This window comes from Eurosta solidaginis, chromosome 1 (genome assembly GCF_040869045.1).
Source record: "Eurosta solidaginis isolate ZX-2024a chromosome 1, ASM4086904v1, whole genome shotgun sequence".
NCBI classification, from domain to species: Eukaryota; Metazoa; Arthropoda; class Insecta; order Diptera; family Tephritidae; genus Eurosta; species Eurosta solidaginis.
In genome coordinates, this window is record NC_090319.1 from 299270056 (window position 1) to 299281730 (window position 11675).

Sequence of the window (11675 nt, forward strand, 5' to 3'; positions counted from 1 at the left end):
GATTTGCTGACCAAGCAAATATCGCTTAAAAGATTTAGCTACTCAGAGATCCTGCCCAAGAAACTTTAAAAAACAAAGTTAATAATTTTACCATCCGGGTTGAAAGGATCCTGATACAAAGGATTACAACTGCTATCACAGCACAAATACAATAAAACCAAATCAAATATCAGCACGAGTGCAATGTTATCAATAACGAAGAAACAAATGCAGAAGGCAAATAATATTGAGGAACAAAATTAAGCAACAGCAGTGACCAAGGATGAATAAAGCATAAGGCGAAGTGGAATAAATGGATTTAAAGGACAAATTTTAGAAAAGGCAACCAAGGATGAATAAAGCATAAGGCGAAGTTGAATAAACGGATTGAAAGGACACATTTTAAACAGCAATATTCTGCGGAACCAATTGGTGGCATGACCGGCTGAAAGCAGTACTAATAAGTATATTTAGAAATAAATTGGGCAGCCTTTACGGACGCTAAACCATTAGCAAAAACGAGAATTTTTGCTTAGGAATTTTTATTTTTTTTTTTTTAAAAGGACTAGTAGAAAAAAAAATAATGTAAAATTTAAACTAAAACAAAAGTATGTACGAACAATTTCTTTTGAACTTGAAAAAAAATAGATAATATAAAAATCTAATTTGTTAAAATTTGAAGTAACATTTTTATGGAAAAAAGAAGTAGGAGGAAAATTAAAAATTTCTTATTCGAAAAAAAGGGCTAAAATGCTAAAAATCTTAAATTAAACTTTTATAAAAAAAAAAAAAATTCAAATAAATTGGAATGTTTAGGACACTTCTATAAAATAGTCAATCAACTTCAGACAGTTAACCTATCCTCTAAAGAAAGCCCATAGAACATTTTAATAAGGTTTAAAAATTAAAATCACCATAACTACTAAAATGCAAAGAAACTCCTCAGATCTTCCTCTCTATTGGTGCGACGAAAATACCCGACACACTAGGGACCTACGCAAAGAATTAGAGAGTTTAAAGAAATTGTGGAAGATAATAGGTATGGAAAGGGAACCCACAATTGAGGACATTATAAACCCCACTACCAGGGTGGAAGAAATAATGCGTATGATGAGGAGAGTGTTCCACAACGATGCCAAATGTTAAGTAGCATCTGAAAAAAAAAATATATTAAAAGTTCGTTTAATACAAATAGATACGAATATTTCCGAATATATTATAAACTACACTAAGAAAATTTTTTTTTGGAATTTTTTTTTATAAAAATATTTTTAATCAACAATATCCACAAAATAAAAAGTCATAAAACAAAATATCTAACTTCTTATTAAAATTAGAGAACTTTCAAGATGTCTTGGTGGACAAAAATAGCCCAAGGCATTATGGTAGCCATAGCTGGCTACGAGGTAGGTAAAGAAAGCTCTGAAGGAACAGATAAAAAGATAATCAAGTATGAGCCACCAACTAAGGTAAATACAGAAAATACTCCGAACATCCCAGATGTTTGGTTAGCAGTTATAGGTTGTGTATTCATGCTATTGATCATCACAATAGCTATGATGCTCAAAAACTATATGAAGCACAAATTCAGGCAGGTAAAACCCGCCACAACTCGTATCTAAGAAACACCAGTTTTTGCAACCCATTACCTAAACCAAACCCAAAGCTGAGGAAGAGCGATAAACAATTCAAATAAATCTCAAACAGTAAACCTAAAAATGTCACAATCGACAGTAAAGGCAACCCTGCCTAAAGCGAACAGCAAATCAAAAATTCACATAATTTAAAATTCATAAAATTTGATGGCTCCTGACAAAAATAGTCATGAAGCAATATAAAACTCTAGGACATTAGAAATAGGCAAAAACTAAGAACAAAAAAATTTTAAAAACCAGCCCATAACAACAAAAAAGAAAAGAATGAAGAAAAGTCACAAAGAGCACCTATAAAAATATAAGTGAAGCGCTATATAAATTTGCAGCAATAAGACATGTCGCGCTCCTAAAATGGTAGCGTAAGAAATACAAGCAACCTGATTGTAGATGATAAAATTGACTTAGGACAATTACTTATCAGGCTGTACACACGTTGTATAAATGTCGCCATTCCAGGACTTGCAATTTTTAAGAAAAACACAGTTGTCCTGAGGGACAAATTGGTGAAAAATAATTGAATATTTACTCGAGTAGGCAAATTTAAAATAATAAAAGTAGGTACCCAAATTCTTTAAGATCAAACAATTGCACAAACCCAAAAAGGTAAGTGACAAATCCCGGTATAAAAATAAAAATAAATTCTTCATAAAAGTCATGACGATTCTGCCTTGGTGGCCGCCGCAGAAATCACATGACAAATAAGATCAAAAATATTGCTAGAAAATAGGGAAATTATTAAAAATTTAAAGATACGAAAATTTTTTTTGCACCCACTGTACCTTCCACTTATCCATTAATAAAACTACCCCGCTCTTTCATCAGCAACCCCCTCTATTATATATACAATTTATTACAGATTTACCTAATTATGAAAAAAAATAAGGTCAAGTGAAAAAAAAAAATTCTTTTTTTTTTTTTTGAATAAAAATTAAATAAATACGATCATTTATTACCTAGATCTCATAAGGTCATATTTTTACATATTAGGAAAGTATTCTACTTTAGCCCCAATAGATTAGAAAATATTAATAGCAAAAAATTTTTTTTTCTCTAACCCTAGGTAGATAAATAATAAAAATTATTCAATAACTTATATACATAGAAAAATTTCGATAGGAAAATAATTAGCATAAGTTACTAAATAATAGTAGGATAAAAATGGTAGGAACTATAAAATAATTTAGAAACTAGTAAAATAGAAGCAATAAATAAGGAATTAGTAGTCCATCTAAGATATCTCTTGGAAATAATCTAAAAATAAATATTCCAATCTACTCAGTAATAATTATTATCTAAGCAATCGAAAACAAATCTTTTTTTCTGCTTCATATTTCCATATAAATATTAGAAAATAATTTAAAAAAAAAAGCGGATTTTAGATGGGTCGACATATTTAAAATCCGGCTATAAAATATATACAATAAATACAATAAGTAAAATAAGTAAAATAATCATTAAACTTAAAATTTAAAAAAAAAGGGATATGCATAAAATGTAAACAATAAAAATATCAAGGTCAGCAAATCAGAAGCAAAGCAAACAACATCTTTCACTATAATATCAAGTTACAGTAAAATATCAAAATCCTTGAAAATACGACAAAGAGTCTTATACAATTGTTCACAAAACAATTATATAACCCTCTTTTTCTAAGGCGGATGGTGTAGCATTATGCGTCATACCCACCTATGCAATACACTTGCGGCATTACGCATCATGAACTTCTATGCCAAATACTTCTTAGTAACAATCATATTACAATATTATACAACATAAATTATTGAACTAACACAGCGGTTAGCTAACATCAATGGAATGCCGAATATGAAACCCTTGTCCGTTCACAGCTAATAAATTCTGCTTAATATTTACATACAACCAATAATGTGAATTAACCAAATACTCACATTGATTTGCTGACTTTGCAAGCATGCATACAAATCTACATGTATGCATAGCATTAACCAAATTACTCGCATTGATCTGCTGACGTTGCAAGCAGGCATACAAACCTACATGTATGCAAGCAGGCATACAAATCTACAAATCTACATGTATGCAAGCATGCATACAAATCTACATGTATACAAAGCATGTATACAAACCTACATGTACGCATACCTGAGCTCTGCTCAGCTGAGTATAAAAACCAATGGTTATCGATTCCATATTTTATAAACATGGTTTTCCCATCGGGTCTTTCATGATTACGAACTTTGCACTCGCGAAGGCTCTTGATACTGTTACTCCCAACTTAATCTTGCGTTAGCTTTAGCAAATAGATTTCGCTGTAAATTTTTATACAGGCTTATACATTATCTTTCGAAAAGAGTTTCATTTGTTGGAATCGGGAAGTAAAGTAATACTTAATAAGAAAGTATTCTTGAACCAATTCGCCCTCAAAGGCACTTTAAAAACCCCTCCTTTTTCTAATGCTGGTTCCATTCCTATTACCTAGGATGGATCTGATGAAGGGAGGACGGATCTTGAATCATGTGCTACATGCATCGCTATATTTTAGGTTAAGTAGAGGACTTCATAAATCAACAAAACCAAAATTTTCGAGAATCTCAGGGTTATCATCATCACTAATTGGCGCTTTACCGCCTTAGCGATTTTGGCCGTTTCGTAACAAGTCACGCCAGCTATCCCTGTTTCCCGATAACGGACGCCAGTTGCGAGCACCAAAGAAGGTCAGGTATTCTTCTACCTGTCGGTTCTAACTACATTGTTAATATGGTTATTGAAAGACCACGAGAAGTCCAAGATAACCCCTAAGTCATTAATCTCATTAAGGAACTGAAAGGGAGTCCCCGAGATAGTATATGTCGTTTCTAAGACATTGCCAATTTTAGAAAATGTGGCATGAAAGAACATGTTGAGATTGAGATATAGAAGCGAATTACAGCACAAGATTGCTAATCTATCTATGTTTCTTTGAGACGCTATTTTTAAAAATGGAGAAAAATTTTAGGTCATCAAGTACTTTACTTTAAAACGAATTTTTTTCTATAAGGTCTATAAGATCTGACAAACGAAAACTATTCTTTCATTTAGTTGAGTTAAGGTATTTTGCCTTTTAAGTATGCTAAATTTAGTTTGTTTATAACTATTTACTTGCCGCCCTTTTATCGCGTATATTCTTACTTAATTTTTATGTTGCCTTCAATTTCAATTGCTTATGTGATGCCTTCAAATTGGTTTTTTATTATTTTTAATTGCTCACTTTTAGTTGCTGCATGCATTCTCCTCAATAAATATCGTTGTTTACGAGCATCATATATCGTTGTACTCTTAATAAAAATATGAATGTGTTAAACTGAAAATATTGTAGGGGTATTCCATAGTGACGGATGGGACATTTTTACTTCACTTTGACGTAAATTTTAAGTGATTTGTCTTCAAGATATTTAAGACATTTTACATTTTACCAGTTAAGGTGAATGTTTGTTTGATACCAAACTTAGTTGTGTAGTTTATTTGAACAAATACCATTTTTCTAGGAGTTATAGGTGGCGCAGAAGAATCATGATGACTTCTCTTCCCAATTTCAGACAATCTAGACAAATATTTTCAAAATTGGTTATGCTATTTTGTTTTGATGAGAAACTAGGTTAGGTTAGGTTGAACTGGCCGGTCAATAAGACCTCATATAAACTGAAAGTGTCCATAGTGTTACCAGAATTCGTTTGACGAGGGTGGAATCTAGATACGACGTCATATTCATTGGTACTATTATTCTTAATGCGACCTTTTCAAGCAGCAGATACGCTTGTGATATACTTCTTTCGAAAAAAAATAAATATTTGTCAAGTATATTAACGTGATTGTAGCCGTAGAACAAACGTCACGCCATGGCAGGCAAAGTTTTATAGTGAGTAAAATTTTCGGAGAGTATGGCTACTAAAGTTCTAAATGCTGCGAGTAAAGAACGCGCTTATTAGATTATATGTACATATGCCTCCTCCAAAATATTCTCCAATGGCTTGCAATAATAAATATAGTGATATAAAGCTGTGTTTTTTGTATACTGTTTTCACACAGACGGCTTATTGAATAATAAAGGCAGTTTTCTACATTAAGACGCTTGTTGAGCTCAATCTTCCCTACAAATTTCGAATCTATAATTATTTCATTAGTAGCTAATCGAATGCCTAATGAAGTCAAAAGCACAATGCTAGTAAAAAAGGCTAGTACTGATTTCAAGCTACTAGGCCAATCAATTTGTTTTCCCTTTTCTTTTTTATTGTGACTCTATTACTCCTCATATATTAAAATTTTCAGCATTGTGAAATTTTATATAAGATTCATCTTTTAAAGTTCCTATAATGTTTTCAAATGGTCTCTTCTTAAGTATATACCTACCTCTCTTGAAATGGTATTGCTTAATATAAATTTTATTAACAAAGCGTTGGCAGCCGAATAAACATATGCGCTTATTCAAGTACAGTATACATACACACAAATAAGCACACACAGCAAGAAGATAATATAAGTTAAGAATCTGCTGCTAAAAAAAATGATGAATTTTAGCTTTCATCTATTTTTTTGGTTGGGCGATTTTAAAAATTCTATTAGTCTGCAGGCATTTTCAATAAATGGCAGGTATAAAGGTTTATTTTCAATGAGGTATGACTTGGATGTATGCCACAATGTATGGGTTTTGGAGAAGCCGTATGTGATAAGTATGAGTACAACACATATAAGATGAGTACATTTTGACTCATACGTAAATAAATGGCACTAATGCATATATTTAATCAGCGTCTTTGATGTGAAAGGAAATAAGAGTTCGCTGCTTTTTTCCTTTTTTTCAAAAACCGGTAGATATGTATTGAATATACATATATAAATACATATCTAGATGTAAAACAAAAAAAAAAAAACAAAGTCAGTAGAAGCGAAAGAAGAAATGAGTTTAATAGTTAAAATACAATAAGGGACGCAAACGAGAGCAAGAGCGCAAAGGAGATAGAAAACTCAGAAAATGAGAGAGAGAGAATCGTAGATGAGGGCGCTTATTTGTATCAATGTTTATTATAAAATTTTTTTTTGTTTTAATTTTTTTTTTTTTTTTTTTTTGATGATTTGTAAATGATATGTAGAATGTAATTTTATAACAAACTTACCGGAACTGAAATGTGAGCGTTTGGTTTGTTCGTTTTCCGGATCGGTATCTAGTGGCCTTTTTCTAGAATCGCCGATTTCGGGGCTTGGGCATGTTTCCATAGCTGCGTCTTCGGCCATTTTTAACTGAATTTTTACTACTTGCGCTACGAACTGTTTATGAATTTTAATGCTTGGTATATGAATGTGTGTGGCTTGTTTATTGATTGAATGTTAGGCTCTGTTTTAGTGTTATGGCTTTAAGTTTGGCCTAGTTAAGATAAAAGTGCTAGATGATGATTTATCGTCTTCTTTTTAATTTTCAATACATATATATTTCTTTTTGGTATTTCTTAAGCACGTGAATTTGCTTATTTGGTTTTGGTTGATTGGTAATGAGTTAACTGAGGTGTTTGTTGTGATTTTGTTTTTTCTTTATTTCGTTACTTTTTTCTTCTTATTTTTGTCTTTTTCAACAATTTCCTTATTCACTGCTCGATATCAAAAGTTGGCTCTTGCGAACGATCTAGGTTTAGTCAATCTGCTATGATTGACTTTTATTTTGTTTCTACACGTTTCTTTTGCAATCGATCGGCTTAAAATATTATCAAACAAATTTGTTTCTCTCTCTCTATATTTTACTCTATTTTAAACGTTTTAAAAACTCATTTCTCGATACGTGTATGCTGAATGAGCTGGTTGTATGTGATTTGGGGGTATTAACGAATTAACCGCCCTTTCGCCTGTATCATCTGATGTGATGTCACAATGCTGATGATTATTCGCTATTTCAAGCTGATTGGTGAATGCGAAGATGCAAATGCGAGAAAATGTGATTATTTGCTAATTTCTCTTTTGTTTCAGCGACGTTGCGAGACGATGTGTAATGTAAAACGATGCGTTTTTTTAATTATCATATGGATCAGATCGCTTGTTTGAGGTACAGATTTTTTTGTTTTAGCCTTTCTTTATTTTAAGCTTTGACTCTATCAACAATATAATTAGCTTGTTAAGTCATCTAACTGTAAATTGCAAACGTTGTTTTCCGATCTGTTGTATTGACCTTGCGAGCTTTTGTTTCGTACAGCGCTAAGTTGTAATGTTCCTAATGCCTTGTTAGCGATCTTCAATGCTTGAATAATCTTGAACTTGATTGGCTAATGGCTTTGTTTGGATGTTTAATTGATCTGGTGTGATGGCTTAGCTGTTCGCTGAGGTTTTTTTTGTTTGCTACTTTGGATATTGATGAATTCGTCGCTCAAAGCAAATGCAACATACAAATTTTTATGGGATGCTGTTTATTTGTTCCTTTGATTTTAAATGTTTTTGATGGTAGTAGCACATAATAGTAGTAATGGTAGTAGTAATAGTAATAATAGTAGGAGTAGTAGTAGTAGTAGTGGTGGTTGTAGTGTTTTTTGTGGTTTTGTGGTGGATTTTAATGTGCGTATCGATTATTTGTTTTGTATGAAAAAAGAAAAAAAGAAAAAAAATATTTATGAATATTATGAAGCATAATAATAATAACAATTAAATACAAAGACAACATTTGATAGTGATATATAAGTATACTTATATAATTTTATGTAATTATGTAATATAATACGATAAATGGTAAACATATTTATAATTCGAAAAAGTTTACAATGAGGTTTCAAGTACGAGTAAGTATAAAAAGCTGTTCGCATAATCTGCGATCGATGTCGATTGATTTTTCGCATATGATGACTTGATGGTAAAGCTGATATAATAAACACATATACATACAGATAGAGAGGGTGATGACAGACAGGAAGAGAGAGAGAGAGAAAAAAATGTTGAATGGACACGGTTAAAGCAGTTCAAGGACTCGTGGTAATAATGGCTGATTATTTCACCTTTTAATTAAACTTAGTCAAACCAGCAGCAAAAGAACGTGTAGCAGCTTCAAAAAGCACAATTATAACAAAATCGTCGTACTAGAGCAGAGGTGCTAACAAGAGCTTCGCTGAGCTTGAGAATACTGTTCACCTACATGTGGTGAAAGCGCAGCAACTCAGATACAACAAAGCAAGCAGTGCTCAATCTTTATTTTACCTTTCTCTTTGTACACAAATAATACTACGAATCCAGGACATAGGTAATAAAAAACAGTTTTTGAAAATATTCCATTTACTACGATTTTGCCGCCTTTTTCGTCCAGTATAAAGCTGTAGACCATTACATTCAGTCTCATCCCCATAGGTGGTTATAAATGAAACAACCCAGAACTGGCCGTTCTATGACGACCTCACATAGAGGGTTCCTCACCTAAAAAATATTTCGGATAGGGCTCGAAGAGGATGTCGGGGCCTACAACTTCGAAGTAGACGAACAACGCGGTAAAACCTTTAAAGTTGAGATATAGCGAAAAAATTATGTTTGTGAACTTTCGACCTTGATTACCTAAAATGCTTCCAATATACCAACCTAGCAAATGTACATACCTGCCGATGAAATGGGAGGGAAATACGAAAAAATTAATTTCGCAATACGAATTTAATGAATACAGACGAGCTAGTGCTAACAAAATCCGACAGTTGGCAGCGATATTTGTACCAGTAGCGTTCGGTAACCGCCATTTCTTAGGATAACGCAATGTTTGAAAGAGTTAGTTGAAAGCACTGCGAGGGGACAGAATTAGGACTACACACTAAAAATAATCCCTATTACATGCTTTTTTAATCAGAAAGTAATTAAAATCTGTGATAGTTTGGAAGAAAACTTAACTTAGAACTCAACCGCTAAACACGTCCAAAATTTTAAGCAAAAGTATTGAAAGACTTGTTTTGATGAATAATTTTTTTGGCGATTTTTTCGAGATGCTGTTTGCGATCAAGATACAATTTTCTTCTCAGCTGTCTTGGGACTATTTCGGTATACTTTTCGGACTATAATTATGCCCATCTCTGTTCTTGTTGAGATCATTTGAAGGCTATTCGGCTTCAATGCGCAACCATTCTAGGATCACTTTGGATTTATTTTCGGGATAGTTTCGGTACAATTACGATACTGCTTCGGGCATTCAGGACAATTTCGTTATTTCGTTAAGCCAAAAAGCTTCCATAGTTCGCCATGTACATAATTCAAAATAGCGAACTAATATTTCTGAAATTTGGCAATAAGAACCTTGGTTAGAATTCGCCCATGAATTTTCTTTAAACTCGCTAGCGTATACGCTACAGCTCAACCGATAATTCTTATGCAGCTAATAATAGCTGTGTTTTTTGTTACGTGTATATACATATGCACTTAAACTTTATATTGAATGCTAAGCGCATGACTTTATCTACACTTATGAAATTGTTGCATATTAAATTATTACTAAAAAGTATGCGTCTCCACTATTCCCTATTTTCAGTTTTTTGTATGTGTATAATGAATGATCTTAAAGGTTTGTGTCTCCAATATTTTTGCATATTATACTGTGACGAATATTAGCATCACTAAGCTGTTACTAAATAAATGCACAACAACAATAAAGCAGCCACTCTTATGTGGAAGGCGGCCAAGAGATATCTCACACACACAAATATGTAGTCATCAGCCGAAGTAGTTACTCACACATACACATGCATGTGGCTATGGGAGAGGCGTTGACTACAGATATTCATGTATATTAGAGATATACGCCGCCGATAAACGCCGCCGCCGCCGCCGATTTTAGTCGTTTTTCGCACGCCGCCGCCGAATGTCAAAAATATCGGCGCAGCAGCGGTGGCGGCGGGTCCGGCGCGTTACTATATTTTTTTGCTCGTTTAAGACTGTTTGGGCCATTTACTGTTCATGTCGAAAATTGGTCGGATATGGTCGAAAGTGGTATCAACGGATGCGCATCACTGCCAGTTATAAGAAGTTATTTAAAAAAACAGGCGCTATGGATGTCAGCTTAACACGGACTTTGCATCACCCAATTCACCAAGTTATTAAAACAAAACACTAAAAGAAAATTATATAATAAATTTATATGCTCACTTTGCATATGTTTTTCAAAAAGTTAATAATGAACAATGAATTCAAATAAAATTACCCAAGGCGAACATGTTTTCAAATTGTCCTCAAGTTGATAAAAAAAAGCAAGTTACCCAAAAAAGGTGCCGATTTTTTAAAGAATTTTATAATGCGATTGGCTGAAAGAATAAGGGAAATCAGTGATGCAAAATCCTTTAGTAGGTTCTAGGGGCATAAACACTCCTTTGAAATGATTCTTACCTCATACTTAAGTTGAGGATATATGTACGTATGAGAAGGGTTTGAAAAATCACTTGGGCTTACATTCAAACATCTGTTGTTTATTTGCGAAACTATAAAATAGCGTCGGAAATGTTAATTTTGATTTTCACACTTCATCCTTCAACACCCAAATCTCCCGGTTTGACATTTCCTAAAGTTGGCGGCATTGATTATAGCCTATCAACCACGTTTAAATATCACCTACACGTTACGGCTCCTTTTACAAATGTGAATACGTAGGTACATATATGTATATATACCAGGTGAGGTCCTTCGCAAGAACACTCAAAGTGGTGAAGCAACAGCTTTTCCAAGACAGTCGAACTAATGACCGTATGTCCTACTACCCTAACGTAGTGGACAGTCGAACTAGTCTTAAAACTGAAGCTACGCGGTCATCCATAATGAGCTCTTATATCGTAAGGCCGGAAAACAAGAGTTAACATCTTTCAACTGAAAATCGGTCGACTTTCATTCTAAAATATCGTTTTGATTTAACGAAGACTATTGAAATCGAAATCAATGTTGTGAACACAAACGTCTGCAAACTTTGGTCTACATTTTACAAATTTTATCCAGGGTTCTTGTGAAATTTTAATTCTGTAGATGCGCCGAGGATTATACGATTTTCACCCATGAGTTACGCAATGACATCCACTTAGACTGCTTATGATTTCGAAGACG

The 11675-nt window shown here is 33.1% G+C and overlaps 1 protein-coding gene across 12 annotated transcripts in view; it reads right to left on the reverse strand.

The window, feature by feature from the left end:
- ps (RNA-binding protein Nova-1-like protein passilla) overlaps positions 1-11675 on the reverse strand; it is a 310155-nt gene that overhangs the window by 149854 nt on the left and 148626 nt on the right. For 7 of the 12 annotated variants that reach the window (XM_067761212.1, XM_067761211.1, XM_067761208.1 and 4 more), the window contains one exon: positions 6764-8048. The exons of the other annotated variants lie outside the window; for them this stretch is intronic. In XM_067761212.1, the coding sequence (XP_067617313.1) occupies positions 6764-6881 (118 nt within the window). In that variant the 5' untranslated portion in view covers positions 6882-8048. The remainder of the gene's footprint in view (positions 1-6763; positions 8049-11675) is intronic. 12 annotated transcript variants of the gene reach the window in all.